At 34.5% G+C, this 27182-nt stretch overlaps 1 protein-coding gene across 2 annotated transcripts; it reads left to right on the top strand.

The window, feature by feature from the left end:
• Positions 1-1394: 1394 nt before the first annotated feature.
• LOC128679215 (uncharacterized) lies at positions 1395-26890 on the top strand. Of its 2 annotated transcripts, none has more exons than XM_053761296.2 (3): positions 1395-1745; positions 23637-23724; positions 24732-26890. In XM_053761296.2, the coding sequence occupies exons 2-3, from the start codon at positions 23658-23660 to the stop codon at positions 24896-24898; spliced, it is 234 nt and encodes a 77-aa protein (XP_053617271.1). In that variant the 5' UTR covers positions 1395-1745; positions 23637-23657; the 3' UTR covers positions 24899-26890. The 2 variants fall into 2 exon arrangements, with proteins under 2 accessions (XP_053617271.1, XP_053617269.1); XM_053761294.2 differs by lacking the exon at positions 1395-1745 and adding an exon at positions 4559-4715 and having other exon boundaries at positions 24732-26889.
• The last annotated feature ends 292 nt before the right edge of the window (positions 26891-27182 follow it).

A 27182-nucleotide genomic window follows, 5' to 3' on the forward strand; every position in this document is an offset into this window, starting at 1 on the left:
TTAATGATAATAAAAAAGTAAAAAACCACACTGAGTAGTAACCACCTTCTTCTTATTAACATTTTTACACATTACATTATTAACATACAGTAAAATATTTACTTACCTATTGGATTCCATGGGATAGTTAAAGTATGATATATTTTTATTTTCTTTGGAATTATTCATACACACCGTACAATAAATATTAATTATTACGTATACCTATTATATTATTCTAGAATATCACATTTTCATTTAAATTTTATTGCAATAACTTTGTTGGAATATTGCAATTCAATTTTGAAGCAGATAAAATTCACAAACGTTTGAGTTAAAATTTTCGATAATCGTTTGACTTGTCTTATTATGGTATAGAAGATCTTACGGTGAAGCAGGGTTGGGATCCAACGGGGGAAATCCTCAACGGTTTTTTTAGTTACGTATTGAATGAAAACAAAATCGTTATGACAACAATGAAAGCTTATGTCCAAAATGACATTTTTGTAAAAAAGTACAACGTTTGGTTCACTTCAGCAAACGCCATCCAACCATAATACAGATAAATGTAGTCAAGAGGAGGGATTTTTGACGGCAAAGCCCGGGAACTATTTATATTGAATTTGTTTCGGTCCTGTGATGTATTCCTTCACATTTCCTACAGGATTTAATATTTTTCATGTCTATGGGGATTTCGTGAATTTTCTTAGGTTCTAAAGTGCTGGCTTTTGAGTACCCAAAGTTTCACAGTAGGTATATTTAGTAGAATCATCAACAACAACCATTTAAACGCCTTCCTTGTGGTTGGATAAAGAGTATTGGCCATACCCATTAAGAGAGTGACTTCATCGCCATCATGTTTAGTACTTTGAATTCAACGAATTCGCCTTAACTTTATTACTCACTAGATGTTGACCCGCGGATCCGCCCGCTTAAATGCCCTCGGGGACAGTGTGTAGCGACTTTTACAAACATACATGAGATGACGACTGCACGGCGCTATGAGCAAGGATTTCACGTCTGCGCCATACGGCCGTCACTGCATTACTGCAAGCGTTGAAGGTATTTCTGCAGCGGACCCCTGGCGGCAATCGGGGTAAAATGAATGACATTGACTGATTTTACAACCGATTGTCTGGATAGAATCTGGTACTTTTGCGTGAAATACACATGCCGGTAAGACACTTGCGTGAATCATTTTACGCGAAAAGACACTTGCGGGAAAAGACATTTTTTCAGAAAGTCATCCCGTAACAACATTTTCTTTTGCTTTTCGCGCATAGGTCTTGTGGCGCAAGTGTCTTTCGCGCAAAACATTTCGCACAAGTGTCCTGCCTGATACGGAATTTCGATGATTACACACAGTAGTTGGATTTTATCGTCATTGTAGATAATTAGTCGACAGCCGCTTCTAGTTCGCTTGTGGCAAACTGTACGACAACGTGTGTCTGTATTAATGTTTTTGTGTCTTTTTTCTCACAAACTAACGAATTCATCGTATAATCGAACCAAGAAGAGTTGATTGCGTGTGTATAATTGATATTATTGCGCACTTATATATTATATTATATTAATTATTTAAAAAAAATTAGACTATTAATGGGATATTGTTGTAAATTGATTTTGTATGACCGTCATTTTCGGATATGGACATATTTAGTTGTGTAAAGGTGTTTTAAGTTCGGAAAGTGATGAGATCAGCTCCTCCTTAAGTCACACCCGACTTAAGGAGGAATTATTATTTGCAGATAATTACATTTTCTACGGTAAGTGGGTGTTAAACTTTATTTATGCATTTCAAATCTATGCTATTATTATGAAGAGGTAACCATTTGCGAATTTGTATGTTTGAGGCGGGTAATCTCCGAAACTGCCGAAGCTGTTTCAAAAATTCTTTCACCATTTGAAAGGTACATTATCCAAGATTGCTATAGACTATATTTCATTTTAAAATTCCAATGGGAGCGAAGCCCCGGGCAACATCTAGTAATGTAATAAATGCGTAAGTTTGTTTATTTAATTTTTGTTACCACTTCACGCTTTATCTACTCAGAAACACAGTCCTACCTCGGCCCTAATGTATATGTAGACATCAGCGTGTTCAAATGGCTAGAGAAAAAAAAATCTTATCAATTGCAACCACTTGAACATAATATGATCGCATAGCATTGTGTAGCCAAAATCAAATTCAAATATTAGACTTTCAAGGGAACCTTTTCACGTCATATTATAAAATAATATTTTTTATCAAAGATAAAATTAAATGAAGTGCTTCGGAAGCCACTTTAATCCGATGGTCCCGGGTTGTGTTTGCAGTCGTTCAAGCCCACATTTGTGCCCGCGTGGTGGGTCATGGCCCAAACTCTTTATCCATCTATAAAGAAGGCCTGTACCCCAGCAGTGGGGACGTTTAAATAGCTGTTGATGATGACGATGATCAAAGTCATAACTCATAACATGTCACAACGACCACTGATGAGAAGAAATACCGAAACTACCCGGAAGACGACCTCGGTGGCGCAGTGGTAAGTGCTTGTCTCTGAACCGAGAGGTTCGATCCCCGTTCGGGTCATGATGGAAAATGATCTTTTTCTGATTGGATTTCTTGGATGTTTATCTATATATGTATTTGTTATAAAATATAGTATCGTTGTGCTTAGAGAAGAAAATAAACAAAATGATAAGTCATTTTGTTTATTTTATTTGTATATATAAATAGAAGTGCCAAAACTTAACAAAAGTTATAAACAGGCGGCGAGAACAATGCTTAAGCATATTGTATACAATACTGAATTTTAAAGTAAATGTATCTACATAAATTATAAAGAAATATGTTAAATTTAATTACTTTCAAAACAAATCTTAAATGCTAATCAAATTAACAACCATATCGTTAAATTTTGTAACATCATGGAGAAAACAGCAACTAAAGCTGCGTCACATCATACGTGTTTGGTTAGGCACCTTGTCTTACGACGAGACCGAGGATATTTTGGATATTGAATGATAACACAGCAGCACATCAACCCACCCAAATTCATTGTAAACTCGTAGCTATTACCGCTACATAGAGGTTCATGCAGGATAACTTCATGTGCTGTGTTAGCTTTCAATATTTAGGACCTAAGATCTGATCTTTTTCTTCTTTTAATTTTAATTAAGTATATTTATGATTTTAGATATGTACCTGGTTTAATTTTTTCTCTCCTTATTCTTCTCCTATGGGTGCCTCTCCAACTAGTGAAGGTCAGCGAATAGCATGGTTAAGTCATTCTTGTCCTTAGCTCGGCGGAACAGCTCAGCTGCGCTCGCTATCCCGGTCCATTCTCGGATGTTCCGCAGCCAAGATATTTTCCTTCCTCCAACCTTTCTCTTCCCAGCGACTTTACCCATTATTATTAGTTGTAGGAGATTGTATTGTTGATGCCTAAGAACATGACCCAAATACGAGACTTTACGACGTTTCCTTGTTAGAATAAATAAAACCATCATCTAGTTATAGTATAATCTTTATTAGTAATGTTCTTCCTTGGCTTCCTCGATACAGGCTTGCCTAGTGAGGAATTCACCACGTAGTTCTAGATTGTAAGCTCTCTGCAGTATATGTGTTCAAGTACAGATTTTGTTAAAATGTTCTTACCATAGATTGCTTCTTCTTAAGGTTTCGATGGTAAACACTAAATTGTTGCGGCCCAGAAATTAGCCACCCTAATCTCATTGCCGGTAGCAGCCATTAATTAGGTCCTCCTGCATTTGTTTGGACACACAGGACAAGTAGACCATGGGTTGCAGAAAATAAAACATTTTTCACCTTTTCGTCTCGACCGACATCGATTCGAGTGAGAAGTGAAGTGCAAATCCGAACTTTAGCCCTTCGGAATAAATTAAAAATGTATTTACGAAATCATTTTTTTCTAATTGACACATTTTCGGAATCATCTGACAATTATAGTGCCAATAACACGCCCAACGGCTGTTGGGCATGTTATTAAGTTCCAATTCACGTAACGTTATGGACAAATTGCATAGACTGAGTTAGCCTAAAGTAAATTCGAGATTTGTGTTATGGAATACGAACACAATGGTACTTAAAACATTCTATAAAAATCATCCAAGAGTCAGATCATACTGAAAAAGATCATTTTCCATCTTGATCTGAACGGGGATTGAACTCGGGACCTCCAGTGTAGCAGTCCGGCATGATGACCGGGCTATAGAGATAGTCAAGACTCATTACTTGTTTTTGTTTGCAGATATCTTAGTGATTTATAAAGGAGATGACAATACTACGATAATTTGTTACTAAGTATCTACTTTCTCTGATGTATCCTTTACCTTCTCTTTCACTCTGTTACAAATTAACATTCGCATCTCGCTTCCGCAAACCATCATTAGTTATCACGTCCGAAGAAAAAAGGACGTCACTGACCTCAATAAAGTTCTGCTAAAAAGACATAGTTCTAAAAGCGAACATATGTTTCGCGTATGATCTTACCGCCATTAGCAATAAGGTCGAAAATAAGTGATTGGTAATTATGTAAACCTTGTCAAAGTAAACGGTAAACTCGACGGTTTGTGCCAAAACGCCAGTCCAGTTCATTCAGTTAGCAACAGCTCGTTGTATAGAGTACATGTGTTCGAAATTTGAATATTGAGTGCTTATTTACTCTTTTGTTTTATTGACTGCCAGTGTTTTGAGTTGCCATTTTTGTTTTTTGGATTGTGCTACTTTTTGAGTGAGTTTTTTTTTTGTTTTTAGTTTTGCTTATATTTTTATTATATCTGTATCTATAAATAAACCATACTATTATGTGAAAGTATATTTGATTACCAACCAGTGAGGAGTATTTGAATGACCAATCAAGCGTTCTATTTTTAAAAACTTACCCCACTGCTAGTTTCCATATTATCATTAGGTATATTTTTTCAAATTATTGTAATCGTAACTATTTAAATATATTGAATAAGACTCAAATAAAAATTAGGTACATGGTTCTTGGGTAGAGCTCTAATTATTTAATCTGTATCTTTATTTATCTGCCTTCCAATATTATGTATAGATGTAAATATGCGTTTGTCAGCTGTTTCGCCAGACACGATGTTCATACAAACTTTCACCCCATCAGTATAGTCATTTGGGCATTGATTTTTGAAAAGAGTAGAGAACGGGGTTCGTTAGTTACATGCCTACCGAATTTCATCAAAATCGGTCCAGCGGTTTAGCCGTGAAAGCGGAACAGACAGACATACATAATTTCTCATTTATAATGTTAGTATGGATTCTTAATTTTGACGTTTAAATCAAACATTAATATACAAAGAACGACATATTGGCGTGATTTGATAAATCATTGTGGCGTGTTTTTCTGGCCGAGAATAGGATCACTCCATATCGTCCTATAGATGTCGTACAAGGCGAGGCAAGGGATTAATTCCCGGTTACAACTGGGAAATCACAGAAGATTGTTCAAAATTTATCGTTTGTTTTTGAACGGATACGCAAATATGAGCGAGACAAAATACTCTGAAAGCGATATCATAACTGATATTATATTGCGAAAGTTTGTTTGTTACCTCTTCAAGCTCTATCTACACAACCAATCTTCTTTAAATTTTCCATACATGTAGTTTGAAGTATGGAAAAGGACATAGGGTACCTTTCATCCCGGAAAAATAACTGTTCCCGTGTGACAATCATACGGGCAAATGCTAGTAATATATAGAAGAGGTAAAGTGATTGGAATTACAAGATCATTCCCAGCGAGGCGTCAAGAGAGACACACGACTTCACCCATGAGGAAATTACTATGATACTGATATATTTAAATTAAGGTTAAGATTTAGGTAAACAGTTCTTGTGCCTTATGAATTTGTATACCAATCAGTTTTGTTACAAGTTTAACGTGTCTGTCTGTTTATCTGTTTATCTAAGGTTATAAGTTTAACGTGTCTGTCTGCTGTAGCTCCCAAATGGATGAACCGATGTTCGTTTAGTTTCATAGATAATTTTATTCCAAGTGTTCTTAGTCAAGTTGTAGCGAAATTAATATTGAAAGTCGGGATTTTTTAAAACTTAATTGTATCCTTTTTGACCATATAGTCAAAAAGGTATTAGAATAAAAAATATGTATGAAACAATAATGGTAAGCCCTTCTGGCATGATAGGGACCGGCACTGTTTAAACAAGTTTCTATCGGGATGTCTTCTCAGCAGTTGTCGTATCGAAATGTCAGTAGTATGTACGTAGCTTGTGAGAAAGACTAAAAATTAAAATTTGAAAAATTTTAAAATTAAAATGTAATATTTGACATGAAATTAGTTAATAATTTCTGAACACATGCTTTGAATCTATTAATATTGCTCGAAAAGCCGTTATGTGTGTTACAATCCACATGACGGCCACGAGTCCCTCAGCCGTGATAAATTATATCAGATACATTATAATGTACTGTTGACTGTACACATAGTGTTGATATTCGACCACCATCTTGATGAATCATATCAAAAACTACCAAGTTACATTGTTTCTTTGTGATGCGATCATGTTATCATCAATCAATAATGTTTTATTATTTTAATGGATGGTAATTACATTACATTTAGCAACAAACTCTTTTGACAGTGATTGAAAAAAAAAAAAATGGAATTGAAATAAACTGGTTGCGATCCGGGAGTGCCGGCAGAAGTGAAAACTTGAATATGATTTTGTGCATTTTTGACATCTTACACGTGTCCTGACGCGAGTTAAACATTTTTTACCCATCACAAAAAGTGCACAACACCGCTAAAGAAGTTTTCACTTATATTACTACTTTTTTGAGTTACTTCGTTTCCAAATTCAAAATTCCGTAGTCAACTTCGGATGAATTACTCTGCACTTGACTTTTTATCAATTTGGTACTAATATTATTAATAATATAATATAGTATTGTCTGTTTAGTCCTATTCACACTTGTTTCGAATATTATGGTTTATTTTTTCCGTTTAAGCATACTAATTTCATACTAATTCTTTATTTTACTGTTTTACTCTGTGTTTTCTTCGTGCAATAAAGAGTTTATAAACAAACTAATAGAACTGAACAATAGAACTATAAGGACGGGAAGACCTATTGACGTAAATAATTAATTTAGAACTAATTCTACCGCTGCCATCAAACACGCAGGTGAAGAAGCAGCGCAACAAATTTCACCGCAGCCTTTTCTCCAAGGACAAGTCAATTGACAAAAAACTTTCATTTTAACGTGTAGTGGACAATGTTTATGATTGTGACGATCAATCAACATTTTTTTCTCAATTTACTTTCTAAGCTTAGTGAATCAATCATTCGGCTTGCGGTGCTCAAGGTGCGGGCGGATGATTCATTTCACTTAGGTAACTTTCTCTAATTAGACGTCACTGACCATGTGGTCAGTGAATTGGGTTTTTTTTTGCAAATTATGCAATTTTTATTTGTTATTAAATATTTCAATTTTGGATGAATGGTATTCATGTACTTAAAGACCCTCATTAAAACATAGGCTACTTTTTTTTTCCAAAAATCAACCTTCAAATGACTATAATGAGCGTTGAAAGTTTGTATGAAAATCGTCTGTTCCGCTTTCGCAGACACAATACGCGGGCGAAGCCGCGGGCAAGAGCTAGCATATTATAATATACTTACATAGTTGTATTTCAACGCTTTCATCTTTCATTGAAGCGGTGGTGGCCCAGTGGGTAAGACCGCCCGCCTGTGAAAGGGCCCAGGTTCGAATCCTACTCGTGCCACGTAACTTTCTATACCAATCTGACTCGTGTATGGTGTTGTCGACCACCACTAGGCGACAAGCTAGAAAGAAGAATATTGGAGGACATTGCAATAATATATAAACATCTGTGTAACACTGTAATAAAATATTATCATCAAAAATCTAAAAGACTAAATGTAAATCACGTTTTTTGGACTCGTCCTTCCTAATTAATGTTCATTGGACAAATGACATTAGACCGTGACGTCACAGGACTCCCAACCATTTTATTATTTTCAGCTTTTACAGGCTGACTATTAAGAAATAATTTAGCTTAAACTCAACATCAATATACAAATTGTGTAAAAATAAATATTTGTTATAAAATCTATTGCAAGCAAGAAAGATTTGGTTTCAGCGAAAATTACTACAGTTTTTTTAAATATGTACCTACATAAACATCAACTTACAGATCAATAAACGAATTGGTTTAGTTTACTTCTTGTACTTAAGAATAATGTGTTTTGTTTATGGGGAAACCACAAGGGACACATTATCTCTTCTCAAAACCGAACAAAGCATAGAATTCGTTATAAATGAATCATGTTCAGGTAGAAAGCTGCCGGTCGACGTGACTCAGACCCAAGACCCTATGCCGAGTTTGTATGGAATTTCTTACACTTATCAAAATTCGTTTGCTTTCCCTTGATCAGTTGGCATAAAAAATTGACAATAAATTGGAATATTATAATAATTATTAAAGTAACATTTTAATAAACTATTATTAAAATGTTACTTTAATAATTATTCTAATCTTAAAATAAATAAATATTCTATTATGTTATTTATATTACCTAAGCACCATTATAATATAATTTATATACCTCTGAACCGAGAGGGCCCGGCTTCGATCCCCGGTCGGGTCATGATGGAAAATGATCTTTTACTGATTGGCCCGGGTCTTGAATATTTATCTATATATGTATTTGTTATAATATTTAATGTCATTGAGTTAGTATCCCATAACACAAGTCTCGAACTTACTTTGGGGCTAGCTCAATCTGTGTGATTTGTTCTAATATATTTTTATTTATTTTATTACTTTAATATGTATATTCAATGAAATGAAATGTTATGTGTTCGAAGTTCGAAAGTTGAAAAAAAACACTAAATGTGATCATCATCGAAAACATTTACACAACAATTAAATATCTATTGATAAAATTATAAACATCATATTCACAAATTAATTCTGTTATCAGCACGCCCTTGTGTCGTTTAGGTAATGACTAAAACAATTATCACTATCAACGTATTCTGACCTTAGATTAATTTGTAATTACTCAAATTGTAGGCTTAACAATGATGTCTAGAAATGCTTAACCAAAAAAGATGTTTAACTGATCAATGTCATCTAATCGATCAAATATATAGGAGAAATTACTTAATCAGCCAAATAGTGTATGTGTTGTATTATGGGTACTAAAAATATATATATATAAGAACAAATCACACAGATTGAGCTAGCTCCAAAGTAAGTTCGAGACTTGTGTTATGGGATACTAACTCAATGACATTATATATTATAACAAATACATGTATAGATAAATATTCAAGACCCGGGCCAATCAGTAAAAGATCATTTTCCATCATGACCCGACCGGGGATCGAAGCCGGGACCTCTCGGTTTAGATTCAAGCACTTTTTCGTGGTCGTAGAACTAAATCAAGGACATCAATAAATAATAACAATAAATAAATTGACAATACTCAACGGCCCACAGTGAGTATTACGCTTGTATCGTCAGTCAGTAGTCCGATGGACACAAACACAAGAACTCACACAGAACTGCAAACTAATTTGTGATTAAATTACAAGTAATATCTGCCCGTGCTGGGAATCGAACCCGGAACTTCCAGATATCAGGCTGGCTTGTGACCACGTGATCCATTTTTCGCACAATTTTCACCCCTTCCGCCCGTCCATGACCGATCGGGATATATGTCGATTTTTTTAATCCATGATGTCGATATATATGTCGAGAAATGCCATATCTCATTAAGTCCACCAGTTGTATATATTTTCTTTTGTGTAATTAATAAAAGGAAACGAAACCTTGAACAATCACTATCAAATTTTTCATTGGTACTCATAACAAATAGGTCAAGAACCTAACGCGGTTACTACAACTGCGTCTTACTTTTTACATAGGTACGTAGGATAACCATGGAAGACCACAATAATTATATATATTTACTTATTGATAAGATTCTTGGGAAGCAGTGTTGATGTCAAGTTTTATTGTGTGCCGCAAGTTGAGATCCTATATATAATAGATAGATAGATAATAAGAAAATTTGAATTTTGAGATAAAATATAGCCTATAGCAATTTTGGTTAATATACCTTTCTAAAGGTGAAAGAATTTTTGAATTCGGTTCGGTTCGTTTCGGAGATTACCCGCCTCAAACATACAAACTCACAAACGCTTACCTCCTCATAATAAGAGTACAGATGTAATACATAGAATAAATTCTTGTGAAACTATGAATGTAAGCTGGTATAAATTGAAATCTTCCTATATTGTAACTTAAAATTTCAATGTTGCTGCAAGTATTGAGTATTAAGTTTCATACAAGTAGATGTGTGGGTTGATTCTCAAAGGATCCGTTAATGTATTCGTAAAATAATGTGTCACTATTTGAGTTGTATCCATTTTTTGCACTTTACCGTTAGTGTACGGTATACACAGTGTGGGCGATGTCAACACTATTGTTAGCTTAGTATTCGCTTTAATTATAATTATGATTGCCTTTTGAAACTGTATCAAACATCGCCTCATCTCGAATCAAATCGTATAATTTAATTTTAATTTTAAATAGGGTAGGTAGGTAGCGCAGTGGTAAAAAGTGCATGCCTCTGGACTGAGAGGTCTCGGATTCGAACCCGGTCGGGTCACGATGGAGAAATTCAAAGAAGAAATCATTCCGCTAATAAATTTGTACAATTACAAACGTGGAAAATTTGGTGAATTGATCGCCAACAAGGTGAAAAACTAAATCCTGTGGATCAAAGGTCAGACGGGTAAACACTAAACATAATTTTTGGAATTCAATTGTCTTAATTGCAAACACCATCAACATGATACAGTTAAGTTTCAGTTCTAAGAAACTCTTTGTTATGATAGTGAATCATATGTAGGTCATTGCCTCTGTCTCAGTTATATTCGATGTTTTTATCCATTGCGTCTTTACCAACTTCGACATATATAATATACAGTTGCAGAAGACATTATAATCTGTTTGTTTGAACTGGCAAATATCCAGAATTGTTAAAACCCGATTAATATTATTATTATTATTAATGCGAAAATTACTTTGTTTTTGTTTATGTTCATTCTGTAGCTTGTTGTTAGTTCACCTTGGATTGATTTTGAAGACAAAAATTGGCTTAGGTTTGTTGTTGGATATTTTTCTATGTGGAGTCTCTTCTTGTTTCTTTTTGTATGTGGAGTCAGTATAGCATGTCAACATTTTACTTTTACATATCTAATTATGACCTGGTTTCCTTTTTAGCCAAATTCTGCCTAACAAACTTCAGTTGTCTCTTCTTTGATAACTATATTCCCATTCAATCCTAACCCTTTTGATATCACTACAAATCCATTTGTGTTTATACCATATTGAATTAATTGCATAACAGACTGACAGACTTAATAAATAATATGTATGTATTGATGAGACATGCTATGAAATACGTAGCTAATTCATTTTCGGCAAAATCGAGAATTCAAGGTCAACCACATGTCAATGACCCCGTGGAGTTCATTATCACCTGTATGTTTGTCTAGTGACTAATATCGATGTAATGTTTACGCTTTTCGTGCAATATATTTGCTATAAATTGGTACTTTAGGAGTCAATCTTGGCACATCATAGTTTTCTTCAAAATTATTGATAACTAAGATTTTGGACGTGCATCTGTGTTATACGTCTAAAAACATACTAATTCAAGATATTTGTTCATGAGAAAAGGAGAGAGAATTTGTTTGGAGAAGTATTCTTCATTGTTGAACACAAGCCTCGAACTGAGATCAATTTAGAGGTAATTAAAAGTTTCCTTTTCTATCTTGGACCTTTTCTATATAAAAAAATTCACGCACAGATACCCTTTTATGAACTTAACAAATTTAACTGTAAAAAAGTGTTGTTTCAGTGGTTACAAGCACTCACCTATGACGAAACAGAGGATTTATTTGTTGTGGTTTCCTAATTTAAAACTATTGTTATTATATTATATACGTAGCATGTATCGTACACGTGTACACTCCACAATTTTTATCATAAAGTGTTTTCTGACTTTTATTTACATTTAGACCTGTTTGCATAGTCCTTAATTTCATGGGTGAGACCTGGTGGCCCGTAATACAGGTTCTTCGGATACCTAGCACGGGCACCAGTTCTCCACAATCTCCTTGTTAATTGTATTGTGCTTGTACATATAAATTATGTTATATTAAGTAGAATTTTTGCTTGTAGAAGTTGAGTTGACGTTCTTTTTCTATGTCTTACAAGCAAATCTACATAACTATTATCATATGACACGCAGTTTTCGTGGTACATAACCTTAGGTTTTTTGTACTTACCCCATTATTGCCCATGCGCAAGCGGCCCGCGTCCCTGGTGCGCAGGATCTCAAGCCAGCTCCAATATCGTCCAGGCGATGGTTGCTGACAATATAGACTATACCTATGTCTGCTTTTTGCAGTGATGTAATAGGCACTTTATTAGTGTGGGATATAGGGGTAGAATATTTTGATTTGTGTATTTTATTGTGTTTGTGTGCATATTTTACTAGTGGCCCGTCCCGGCTTCGCACGTGTAAAAACATAATAAATTATACACCTAAACCTTCCTCAGGAATATCACACTATGTATTGGTTAAAACCGCATAAAAATCCATGAATCAGTTTGTGATTTTAAACCGAACAGACAAACAAATGCGGCAGTGGACTTTGTTTTATAATATGTATGGATAATGTCATTTGTGCTTGTCAGTTATTCTTTTTGTGTGAATATGAGTTCTGTAACCTGAAATATTTTAAACATTATATTATCTTACACACACACACACAACGAGAACTCTGAAGGACTGCATCGCCTTCAGAATGTTATCTGTTGCAAATTACCTACCTATTTGTAGTCATCTGTTACAACATTCCGTAAACGCATCAAAGAGTTTACTTTATTGCGACAAATTGAGGGCAATACATTGAATTATTTTTAGTTTCTTGTGTGTTTATATATATCTCAAACTCATCAACTCACAAACGCTTATCTCTTTATAATAATAGTATAGATTTAAAGCAAACCTAAAAAAAAAGCAAAAACGAATTTTTGAAATCGGTTCGGTAGTTTCATGCAATTTTTCTTTATTCCTTTTTTTACATTTTTTCCTAAGTCAGTATATGTTTAATCCTATTGTTTGCTGTTGTTTGTTTCTGTTTCCGTACATAACTTGTTTATTTTGCCACCATACCTACTTTTGTACTTGGTTCCAGCTGAAAATCAGCGCCTTGGCTTGATACCTTGGCACCATGCTGAGCTGGTCGCCATTTCGGCTTACATATTGTATTCGATCTATATTCGTTACTCTTTTGTATGTTTGGATTTTATGTGTTTGCCGAATAAATGATTTCTTTCTTTCTTTCTTTTCTTTCTTTCTTTAGATCTTAAAAATGCCAGTCATTTGATAGCTATCGAGTCGCAATAGCACAATATATGGAGTCTGCTTCGTCTACGAACATTTCGTCGCCAGAATGTTTCGACATCGGGCGTTTGAACGACAGAACCCTTCATCATTCGCCGACAGAATAGAGGAGACATTCTGTCGGCGAAACGTTCGTAGACGAAACAATTGTCGGAGAACCGTTTCAGACTGCAATATATGTGTGTGGACTCTTCTGCGTCTGCACAGGCCATACACTCTTATTATAAATCCTCTCTGTTTCTCTCTTATTTGAGTTTTCCTGGTCTTCCACAGCCGTTGCGTGTCGGGGCCCCGAGTCAGCTGTCCTATGCTTTTCTTCCTCCGTTCCACTTATACGAAGCCCACCTCATCACACGGGTCTTTCCGATTTTTTTATATTTGCAAAAAATATTAAATTCATGGTATAAAAATCTGCAATTTAATTTTCAATGGCCACTCGCAATAAGCTCAGACAGTTGCCACCCGAACGAGATATATTCAGTGGCACTAATTCAATCCGCGAACAAAATATCGCTAAGATTAGTCGCAGAGCGAAATATTCAACGTGAGTTACAAAAAATTGCGACCGCGCGAAACGAAACCTTTTTCTGCGGTTCCGTAGAAAATGTGATTTGTTTATACTGAATGTTTGTTTTTTCGTACAGAAAATATAGTAAGTAGTAGCTTGGGAAATTGGAATAAAAATAAACGTATTAAGAAAATATTCAACAGTTTTTGGAAATCGTTTATTCTCGTGCAATAAATTAGTTGTTACAAAACCTGCAGACTGCAATATCTTATCAGATTATATCAAAATTATATATCAATTATAGGCATTATTGTTATCGTTAATTTTATCAATAAATTATTATCTTTTGTTACTATGTTTGAAAAACAAAATATACTTACATATTATAAGACAAAATCCTCTGCTGTGTCTGTCTGTCTGTTCGCGATAAACACAAAAACTACTGCACGATGATTCCAGAGGAAAGTTTGTGTATAATTTATTGTTTTTACCCGAGCGAAGTGGGGACGGGACGCTAGTTAAAAATAAAATTGGAACTAATGCATTGTTTTTTTTTACTGAGGAGAAATAAAAAATGGTTTTCACACTTAAGGAACGCAAAAAAAACGTTCGACGAAACGGGGGAAACTGTGAAAAATCTTTATTAAATCCTGCCCTGGCTAAACAAGTTCATTTGGCAGTGAGAATTTTTTGCCGCGTTTTTTTTTTTGTAAATTAGAAAACATTTTGGGCGATTTGTTTGGCTTACAGTGTAATTAGTGATTGTCTTTAGGAGCCCTATTGGCGAATTAAATTATTTTTTTTTTCTTTTAACTAATGAAGGCACGGATCTCAGGATAAATACGTTTTGATCCCCATTTAATAGCAGCTCAATGCGTAATTTTTATTTCTTCGCTCGAGCATTTGTTTTTTTTTTATTCGTTTGAATATAAATTGTAAAGTTTAGTTAAAAGCTAAAAAAAAAATCATTTTTCAAATAAAATAAACTATTCAGGTGCGCGTTGGACTCACGGACTGAAGATTCCCCAATTGGCTTTTTTTTTGTAACTTTTTGTAATTGTAAAAGCTAGTTAACTATACTTACAATATTATGCAGTCAATATTGACGACCTCCGTGGCCTAATGGTCATCATGCCGGACTGCTGGAGGTCCCGGGTTCGATCCCCGGTCAGGTCAACATGGAAAATGATCTTTTTCAGATTGACCTGGGTCTTGGATGTTTATCTATATATGTACATGTTATTGAATATAGTATCGTTGAGTTAGTATCCCATAATACAAGTCTCGAACTTACTTTGGGGCTAGCTCAATCCAGATGATTTTGTCCGTATAAGTTTATTCATTTGTCAACAATATTAGGTATAAAATTGGCATCCGTCATAATTATTCATCGATATCGTTTCATAAAATATTAATTACTTACATGTGCCAATAACGGCAGCTAGAAACTACATACTTATGCATGTCAATTTGATAGTATTTCAGTCTCATATTTCCTGTTCGTTTGATAAAATACTGACGGACAACATATTTATTTATATCCCAACCAATATTATAAATGCGAAATTTAGTTTAGCAACTTCTTCACTTTATATTTACACAACTAATCTTCTTGAAATGTATAGATGTAGTTTGAAGTATGGAGAAGGACATAGGGGAAACTTTTATTCTGTAAACAAAACTTCTACTTTTCGAGTCGATAAGTCATTTTACACCAAGGTTTAGTTTTAGGACCAACTTAATTTAGACCAGAAATTAGCCTCAGTCAGCCCATAGTCACAGTCCTCCCATCTGAGCGATTTCCCGGTTATTTTCTCAGCCGTTTAGCGTCGGAGCCCTGAGTCCGTTTTTCTCTTTTTTTATTATCTACTTGTCACGGTTCTCGGTATCCTGTTTGTGTCAGTTTACATAACAATTGACCGTACCTGCGCAGGCGCATTTTACGTATCGAAAACGTCAAAATTGATATAGTCTAAATTATGAACAATTAACAGCGCCTCCTATTGAAAATAAAAAGTAAATTTTCCATATAAAATTTCAACTCCATTTTCTAATCTCGATTCATTAATCTAATTTATATCATCAAAGTACTTGCAATACCCTTCTTATCATACAACGTACAGCACAAAAGAATAATACAATTAACATTAATCCCGATTAAAAAAGTACCATCAAACAGAAATGGCAAAGGGCCCGAATATTAAATTACATAATATTTCATACCGATACAAATTTTGCTATCTTAACCCTTCGTAAGCCACCAACGACAGAAAATATTAAGAAAAAAATATATATAGCCGAAGAAAAAACGTCCCGGGGCTTAATTGACATTCTTTATGAGCGTCAGTCTTGACTTGGGGATATTTTTTAATTAGATATATTTTATGGGCTTTTTTCCGAAAGGGGAACGCGAATAAAGGGTTAACATTTGTTTGAGCCAATGAGTGGGAGTTGGGTCAATATTAGCCTTCCTTGGTAATCAGGCGGGAAAAAAATGGTCGATTAGACCCCCTTGCGACGTTAATTTAGGATCATTGGGGGGTTAAGGTGGGACATTGGACCCGTTCTTTAAGAATTCTTATAAAATTGGATATATTTAGGAGCATTTTAAGTTTAATTAGAATAGGGCTTTGATAAATAATTACACGTACTTAATTTTAAAAGTGTACGTAGATACTTTAAAAAGTTCATTGTTCATTGAAGCGTGGCGTTCTAGTTGCGCAACTGTCGGCTCTGTCTATCTCGTAATGAATAACGACGTGATACTGTATCTGTCTTGTAATATACTAAATACTTGTATTTTTTACGTCTAATCCTAACAACATTGTTTCAAAGTAAATTAATTGATTTTGGATTTTTTTCGTGACTTATTTTTTGTTTACACCTATAAACTTTGACGGTAATTTTAACCTACGCAGAAAACCTTCCTCAAAAATCAGACTATCTATTGAAAAACAAACCGCATCAAAATCCGTTGCATAGTTACAAAGATCAAAGCGACTTTGTTTTATAATATTTTTTTTCCATTCATTTAGGTGATCAAACAGAGATATAATTCAAATTCAAAATTCTTTATTCAATTTAGGATGACATACATTACTTATTGACGTCAAAAAATTACTTAAACTAAGTCTACTGCCGGCTTCAAAAGCGCAGGTGAAGAAGAAGCGGCGCAACAAACTTCACCGCTGCCTTTTCTCGAAGGACGTCAATTAACAAATATAGGTCTTATACATATATTAAAAATTAGGAGGACGAATTTACATCATTATTAAAAATGTCAAAATTTGAATGAATAAATAAAATAAAAGTTGTATTTCCAATAAAATTATTGAATATTGTCAAACAAAATATATATATAAATAAAAAGCTAAATGTACAAAACGTACGTAATAATGTCATAAGTCAATTACATATGTTATGAGGATACTGCGTCAAGCTTGGGCCAAACATTATTGTCGTTCACATAATCATCAGACTTGTAATATGCCTTTTTACAAAGTACTTCTTTTATATAATTTCTAAATTTTTTGTCCGGCAAATCAAGAATCCATTTAGGCAATTTGTTATAAAAACGGATACAGTTCCTAACAAAAGACGTTCTAACTTTGGCGAACCGATGCCCGGGGACAGACAATTTATCTTTATTACGTAAGGCTCTATCAGTGTACTCACCAACTTTTTTAAATAAGTTTAATTTTTTCTGGACATGCAACATTATACATAGTACTTAAATTAATTCTCTTATTTTAAACTCATTAACGACGACCTCGGTGGCGCATTGGTAAAGATCTTGCCACTGAACCGAGAGGTCCCGGGTTCGACCCCCAGTCGGGTCATGATGGAAAATGATCTTTTTCTGATTGACCCGGGTCTTGGATGTTTATCTATATATGTACTTGTTATAAAATATAGTATCGTTGAGTTAGTATCCCATAACACAAGTCTCGAACTTACTTTGGGGCTAGCTCAATCTGTGTGATTTGTCCTAATATATTTATTTATTTATTTATTAATCATGCCACCAACTACCTATGTAGTGACGACTGGCCTATTTCGTTATGAATATAGTACAAAATCTGTACAGTACAGACAAAGGCGAAGTTGAGATGCATCATATCACACGACAATTCATACAATACAGCATGATAAGCAAAATGGCTGTCACCGATGAAAAGTAAATATATATATAAGTACGAGACGCAGTACATTGCATACGAAAGCTTAATGTGGATACCACGTGAAAATGAGGATGTTGTCATATATTTTTGAAGTGAAAACTTCTTTAGCGGCGTTGTGAACTTTGTGATGGGTAAAACATGTTAAACTCGCGTCAGGACACGTGACCCTGATCGAAAATTCGTTTGACGTCAGAAATGCACAACGTTAATATTCAAGTTATCTTTCTGCCGGCACTCCAGGAGTGCAACCCGTTCTTTTACATTAATTTTAATTGCATTGCACAATTAGCTTTCTAATAACGTAAAAAAATATCGTACTAAAATTATAAATGCGAAAGTCGAGGACGTACGTTACGTGTGTTTGTTACACTGGACGGATTTTTATGAAATTTGGTACACAGGTAGAATATACTGCGAGTCGACTCGATGGTGAGATGTAAATAGCAAAATCGCATGTAATGGTTAAGACGCCCGCATGTGGATCGAAAGGTCCCAGGTTCGAATCCTACTCGTGCCACATGAGTTTGTATACCAATCTGACTCATATAGTAGTTTTCATCGTCGACCACTTGCTTCCGGCGAAGGAAAACATCGTGAGGAAACCTGCACACTGGTTGATTCTTATTAACTTGTGTGTGAAGTGGCGAAGGCAATGGCAAAGCCCTCCATTAATAATGAAACACACTCATAACATAAATGAAACTCCATGAAACACACACTCTGTTCTGTGTGTTTCATTCCACGTAATAACCACGACCCTCAGCCATGAGGAATATGACTATGAAGAAGAAAATTCACTCAATTTGTAAGGTTTTGTTGAAACACGTGCAGATTCGTTTCGACAGTAACCTAATCTATCAAACACACGTTCAGTAAAATTATATGGCGTGTGAAATTGGCGAGTAGAAGCTCTAGTGTAGTACCGCTACACACAACATATAAGCTGATCTGCTGAATAAGTGAAAGAAGTACCCCCAAGGAATATTGACGACAGACAGACTATTGTATAATGAGGGCCGATTCTTCAAAATTTTTAGGCTTATTTCATACTAGCTTTTGCCCTGGGCCGAGGCTTTGCCCGCGCGAATTTATCCGCGAAAGCGGAACAAACATGATTTTCATACAAACTTTCACCCACCCAATAAAGTCATTGAGGTGTTGATATTTTAGAAAATAATGTAGCCTATGTTTGAACCAGGGTCTTCAACTACTTGCATAGCAAATTTAATCAAAATCGGTCCAACAGTTTAGCCGTGAAAGCAGAAGGCACAGATTTTATGTTTTTAAATATTCATAATACAATATAGGTATTGTTGCTCACATGAAAATAAATTATTCCAGGTAATATTTTATCAATTACAACCAACTTATCTATAAAGATAATGTTATCTACAAGGTAGATATTCGCATTCGCTGATAAAGTGGCATTTATATTAATTTACTAAGTTAGATCATAAATTGCGTTACAATAAAATGAAATTTGGTAATGTATTGAGTATGGTTTCAAATCAAAAGGAACACTGAAAACACATTAAAAACGTTGAAGAGCATGTTGCACTGTTAACTTTGAGGTTAACTTTAACGTGCACATAAAAACGCGAAGAACGCCATTTTGTCTAAACGTCAGCGGCGCGCAACATAAAGTTGATGGTGCATCTCATCATCCCTAATCAGTCGTATTCCTCATGTCTGAGGGTCGTGGTCCATGCGTGGTATTAAACACACACAATTTTCTTGGCACTATTAATGGAGTGGTAGTCAACCAGTGTGCAGGTTTCCTCACGATGTTTTCCTTCACCGGAAACAAGTGGTGGACGATAGTTTGGTATACAAACTCATGTGGCACGAGTAGGATCCGAACCTGGGACGTTTTGATCCACAGGCGGGGGTCTTAACCATTACACCACCACCGCTTTAGGAAACTACTAGTTCCTTTATAATACTCTATTAAATAGTCCTCCGCTCTTTCTTGATCTCCACCTTCTTCTGTAACAATTAATAAATCAAATCAATTCAGAAATTAGGCATTCACAGGCACTTTTTCACGTCATATTCTAAATTAAATTATATTTAACAAAGCTAGAAACTAGTAGCATTTCGTAACGACCACTGCTGAGAAGAAATGCCGAAAGAAACGCCGAAAGAAACTTATTGGAACAGTGTTGGTCCCTATCATGCCATGTATCACTTTTTATCAGTAATATAACAATGAAAGTACACAATAAAGTACATGGTCAAAAGGTACACGGAAACATAATATGATCGTGATCGATTGCTGATGAAAAAAAAAACTATATAATCAACCAAACGAAAAAATTTTAATAAGAGATCGAGCTGACCAGTTCCCCCCGGCAGCATCCGTTCACGAGTTGACGCGTGAGTCAGCCATCGCGAAGCTCAACCACAATAGAGGGAACCTCCCGACAACGCCGCCACCGGTTTGACCATTTGAGTGTGCATGACATACTCGATCTCCATAATCTAACATAATAGATACCTATGTTACTTTCAGATACTTGAAGATCACAAATCACGTACTGTTTAGTCATATGTATGTTTTCTCTCCTTACAATCTCATCAAGCATATCCATATTAATATAGCCTAAATATAACAAACCAAACTCTGAGAAACTTCCCCGCTGTTCTGAGCTTCGATACACTTGCTGCACCTTACACAAACAGACAAACATAACACTGATCGTTGGAGTATAATAATAAAAATATACATAGATATATGCACTGTTTATATCATGAATACCATGAAATTTCAAGATTCGTTTCCTTATAATAAAAAAATGTTTAACAAATTAGTAATTCCAACAATAGCGTCCAAATTATTAACACACATTTTTACGCAAACGAATTTACTAACAGATAAACAAGAAACAAAAAGAATCGGTTTACACTCGATCATAAATTAGACATGAAACAACACGACATAAACATTTCACGTCAATCTCTATACATTCAAAAATCTTGACAGTTGTTTAAAATTGAAAGCAGAGGTAATCTGCCATTCACCAAAACATAGCTATTCACTTATTAATAATCCAAAATCATAAATAAAAAGGCAAGTGTAGAGAGTTCCCTCTGTGTACTGAGCCAGATTTAATCGCCAAAGAGAAATCAAAGGGCTCAAGTGAAGCCCTTTCTTAAAGAATTCAATTAAAATCGATCGCCGAATTCAGTCAGTCTCAGTCTGCTTTCAAAAGACGACAAACGTAATCAATTTTACAAATATCCCTTGTATACCCGGCCTTTTTTCCTTTCGTGCAAAATCTGCGCAGACGTTGACATTCCGAAATTGGAATAACCTAAGTTTTTTAACAACCCAAACTGATTTCAACTTTAAATATGAAACAATAAGCTTCAAAATGCTCGTAGCGAACACCGTTTCTTGAGACATGTGAATTGTATTTCGCGAAATATGATAACACTGTGTGAAAATATCGAACTTAACTTTATTACTTATCGTTTGAAGCAATATTAGACGTTCTTGCTAATATGTTAAAGTGTATATTAGAATGTAAGTTTATGCGTTACGTCGTATCGTTGCCGAGTTGTGTCATCAATACTGTATCGCTGTGTATTATCGTTATAACGTGGTATTAAGACAATCGGTGAAGGGAAAAATTGCTATTAGGGTGTACCGCCCTTGTATAGCATAATATACAATGGTCGTTAGGGATCAATATACGAGTAGGTTATGCAAAATAGTATAAAATGAGTATTTTAATACTTTATTTTTTTTTCTCTTGTTGTGCGCTATACTTATCCTATAAAACAAATATAAACTATATTATAAAACAAAGTCCTTTGCCGCGACCGTTTATCTCACTCTAAAGTCAAAAACGACTGCACGGATTTCATGCGGTTTGCGTCAATAGAAAGCGTAATTCCTAGGGAAGGTCATTTATCATTGTAATTTAATTTCGTTCATAAACTTTTTGCAAGTGGAATTTTATAATTAATTATAGTGTGTTAGTTACTTTTATTTCATGCGGTTTGCACAAATAGAAAGTGTGATTTCTGGGGTAGATATCATGTTTTTGTCCGAGCGATACCGGGACGGGTTGTTAACTGTGTAATAAGTGTAGTAGATATGTGAATTAGGAAAGCGCACAACATTGGTCTCTCCAAAGCTTTATGGTATGCGAACGCTCAAAAAGAGATATAATATATTAGTAAATAAAAAATTAGAGCGACTTTGGTGAAATTTGTTACAGGATATAAATTCAAATACAAAATTATTTATTCAATTTAGGATGATATACATCACTTATTGACGTCAAAAAAATTACTTAAACTAAGTCCACTGCCGGCTTCCAAAGCGCAGGTGAAGAAGAAGCGGCGCGACAAACTTCACCGTAGCCTTTTCTCCAAGGACGTCAATTAACAAATATAGGTCTAATACATATATTAAAAATTAGGACGGATATACATCATTATTAAAAATTACAAAATTTGAATGAATAAATAAAATAAAAGTTGTATTTCCAATAAAATTATTGAAAATTGTCAAAATTATATATAGCTAAATGTACAAAATAATATACCTACCTAAAATCCATCAGCGTGTGGTCCCGACTTAGAATAATACCTCACCATATCCACCCAGCGATGGCATACGAAGTGAATAAGGGACACACAACCTAACTGCTGATAAGCAATAGTATTCTCATGGAACTGACAGCAAGGTCAAATGATAGACAGGCGGCCGTTACCAAAATTATGGGCGATTTATCAATTTTAACATTTAACGATTGATATTCTCTGGCCGAGATATATAACATATAATATAATAAATATAATATAGATATATATATAACAGCCTTTTGTGTTTGACGTTATTGATTGACCTCAATGATTTAGACGAATGACAAAAAAGGCTTTCATATATCTCGACTATATAGAGGATTAGGTGCTGCCCGAGGCTTCGCTCCCGTGGAAATTTTGAAATAAAATATAGACTACCAATCTTGGATAATGTACCGCTCTAATGGTGAGCGAATCTTTGAAATCGGTGCGGTAGTTTCAGAGATTACCCGCCTCAAACGTACAAACTCACAAACGCTTGCCTCTTTATATAAATTAATAGTATAGAAGTATAGATAAGCATTGCCATTCAACGTGGCAATGCTGTCAGCCTTCTGGGCACGCTACCTCAAGGTAACGAAATGCAGGGACTGCCATTTTTGTAAATATAATGTATTATAATACTTATTCGTTTTTTTTTTAAATTATTTGTTATTTTTAATTTTTTTTTATTTGTTTAAATTATTATTGAATTGTCTACATAATAAAGTGATTTTGGTTCTAATAATAAAAAAGTATTTTACATACATTTTCGATATTCGGTAAAAATTTAGCTTGCTTATATCTCAACGCATATACTCCGTTATATTCAAGGCTATTTAGAAAAAAATAGAAAGAATATTGATACATTCCAATGATTCCGTTCGTATTGTTACAGGGATCTGACTTAATCGACACAATGCCTCCATCTAAAGACTCTGCGTGCAACAAGAGCCAGTACAGTCGGTCATTTAGCAGTGGTAACAGTATGTATTACGAATTGAATTATACTTTTCTGTGCACCAATTTTATTAGCAACAACTACCAGCTTCATATTGTCGTCGAACTCAGACACATCACGCGAATGCATGAGTCTTGCGTAGTAACTATAATAGTTGCTTTTATCTACCGCAATGAAAAACCAGTAATGTATACCAAAGTTTCGCTTGCTGCTAATTTGTTCGTTACCTCTTCACGCTCTATCAAATAAATCAATCTTCTTGAAATTTCGCATATATGTAGGTATGGTTTGAATACATTTTAACCCGGAAAAATAACTGTATCCGTGGAAAAATTACGCGTGCGAATCCGCGGGCAAGGTTCAGTTTCTGTATGAATGTTTTGAATTTGACACGTGCTCAAATATAATTAAGTTTCTCATCACGTATAAGTATAATATTTGTATCATCACATTGTTTTTCTATATTGTTTTTAAATTTGTCTTCTACGAATACAGTTTTACGTGACTATATTGCTTAGATCGCCTTTTAGATTTTATGCCGGCTCCACAATTTGCCAAAATATGGCGGATTTGATGTTCATTAATTTTTTTTATTGAAAATCAAATCAAATCGATTCATTTTTATTTCCTTAAATAGGGTAGGTTAATGAAGGATCCACGATACCAATATTAGTGGGTACCATAATATTCTACAGTATATTGGCGGCTTATGGGTGACCTAAGGGCCACCCTTCTGCACCCTAACCTTTCTCCACTATAGCTTTATGCAAATCAAAATTATGGTAACATACATTAGCCTAAACTATAATTATGCTTAATGAAAATGTATGCCAAAAACAATTTATGTCAAAAAATATACACCTAATTCGCTATGCTAAATTAAATTAGGATAAAAAAATTATGCGAAAAATAGGGATCCCGCTAGGGGGATTTTACACCGGTGGGACATTATTGGTGGGATCACGAGACAAAAATCACACGAAAATATCTATGCGTTCTTAATATCTTAAAATTGTATTTATTTGCTTCCAGGTGGCATGAGCATGTCTGCACGAGTGTACCACCCCGCCACCAACCTGATGCCGCTCACACCACCCCACTCGCCCACAGGAATAGCCCCAAGCTTCTCCACTTCGAGGTCCAACGGGACCACACCCGCGTGGGGGCGACAGAACAGTACCAATGGGAAATACTCGTGACGTGGTTGGATATTATAGGTGTATGGACCACCGCATCGCGTAATAACGTAGTGTTGAAATACTTTTCGCTGTGTTATTAGCTAATAAATAGATTTATCTTTATCATCGGTTACGTTTATGTCCATCCTCAATCTGGTAGTTTCAGATTTTAGCCAGTCTGGACCCGTATGTCATCGAACTTTGATATAAATAAAAAGTGATATTTGAACAAAAAAAAAATATGACTTCAACGAAAAAGTGTCTCGAACTTCAACGAAAACTTGAAAGTCGGTCGCACTAGTCAATTGTGACGTTAACTTTAATCTGATCACTCTGATGTCTGTATATAAAATGGCGTAGTTTTCGTTTATCTGCGCAGGTCAAAGTTGACTGGTGCAACCCACTCTAAAAAGTATTTTGCTTTCGAAGACATTGATATAACGAGAGTTTCTATTATTATAAAATAAATATATTTCATAAAATAAAATATACACGCGCTCGTACCGTGTACCGGACGTAATATAAAAAGGTACGTGCGCGTGTAATCCCCGAGAAATTAGGAAATTTGAAAAATGTCAACGCTCACACTATTTTATAATGTGTATATATAGGTTAAAACATATGTAATATTATAAATAATCAATGCATTTATAGTCGGTTGGTTTGTAGACAGAAGATTTTTCACACACGATAATGATTTTTTATCTGTATTTATTTAAGTTAATGTCAAAGTTCTCTTCTTTATGAATCTCAAAGAAATGGTCATTGTAATTTGTGCATGTGTAATTTTCATTATATTTAGTTAGTTTAATTAAAATAAAACAGGTTCGGTTTCAACAGTAAATAACTTCAACCTGCGCGCAATTACGCAAAGTACCTACGTCTCATCGGCGGCGGCGGCGCGCTGGTTAAAGTCAAAGTTAACTGGAATAACCGATCCATAAATTAAGACTATACGTTTCAAAGTATAGACTTTCAACTATAATCTGTAGATTATGAAATTATAATCAAAAGGCGACACAAATATCAATGATAAATATAACAATCAATCACCAACTGACTGATAAGTTACTGATTAAAAACTTTGTTTGGCCTGTCTAAATCGTACGTAAATAATTAGTTATTGTATACTAATTAACATGTAATTATTACGTGCGTCCGTTCTTGACTTATTTTTGTCTATATCTCTGGCTTCAGTATCATACTGCGGTGAAACCTGTACTAAATTTTAAGTTAGACCATTTGCTATAAAAACTGCATCAAATTTTATCCAGTACATTTCACGTGACGGACAAGACAGACAGACAAGAATAAAAAAATAATAATTGTTTTACCATAAACATTTATCCGTAATACATATATCTCCTTAAAGTTTTATTATATGTACCTATGGATTGTAAAATATTAGTTACAATATTTGAATAAAGACGACATTTTTTGTTTTATCTCTCTCTCTCTCTCTCTCTCTCACTTTTCCACCTATAGAAAACTAGTATGATTTTTTAACTATAAATTTCCATATTTCTTTTTGTTCCAAGACACACGCCTACCTCAATTGATTTGGTAAATTTAGTTGTATTTATAACATAATCATTTTCAACCCCTATTTGTTTTTGTAAAATGCATTTTGAAAGTTACCAATTATTTAGATTGCATAATTTAGACAATTATTATTGTAAATAATTTTATGTAATCCAATGTGCGAATGTATGATATTATGTATGAAATGTGGAATAAAATTTAGTTAAATATGTAATTACTTATAATTTTGTTTTACTTTAGGTACAAATTCATTTACACTCTCAGGATTATAATTACTAGCGAATGTGTGGCTCAGTGGCCGTGGAAGAAGCACAGATGAGAGAGAAATCCCTGAATAGTTTCATTAGTTATAATATCACCACTCTTGCCCGCGACTACGCCCGCAAAAATTAGCACTGTCCAGCTCTCCAACTATTTTTATACAAAAAAATCATCTCAGTCCAATGTTTTGAAGTGAAAAAAGACAAATAAACATTTATAATATTGATCGATTTGTTAATTTAGCACGAATTTTTACGAGTAGCGTAGTCACATCGCCATCGGCAAAATCGGATAAAATCGAAAAGCGAACATATCGAAGTCATTAATTAAAGGATATTTTTTCATGTGGACGATATGATACGTACTCTCAAATATTTGTGCTAGCCTCTTTGTATCTACTTACCTAAAAGCAAATAGATAAGTATGAAACTTTGAGATCAGCATTATTCAAACTATAACTGGGTTATCTAGTCTATAATATAATTATAGATCTACATTGTAA

The sequence above is a fragment of the Plodia interpunctella genome, chromosome 21 (genome assembly GCF_027563975.2).
Source record: "Plodia interpunctella isolate USDA-ARS_2022_Savannah chromosome 21, ilPloInte3.2, whole genome shotgun sequence".
Taxonomy (NCBI): domain Eukaryota; kingdom Metazoa; phylum Arthropoda; class Insecta; order Lepidoptera; family Pyralidae; genus Plodia; species Plodia interpunctella.

Excerpts from the sequence above, each read along its gene's own strand:
- LOC128679215 (XM_053761296.2), top strand. The coding sequence starts at position 23,658 with ATGCCTCCATCTAAAGACTCTGCGTGCAACAAGAGCCAGTACAGTCGG. Across the intron at positions 23,725-24,731 it reads GTCATTTAGCAGTGGTAACA|GTGGCATGAGCATGTCTGCA; the intron begins GTATGTATTACG and ends ATTTGCTTCCAG.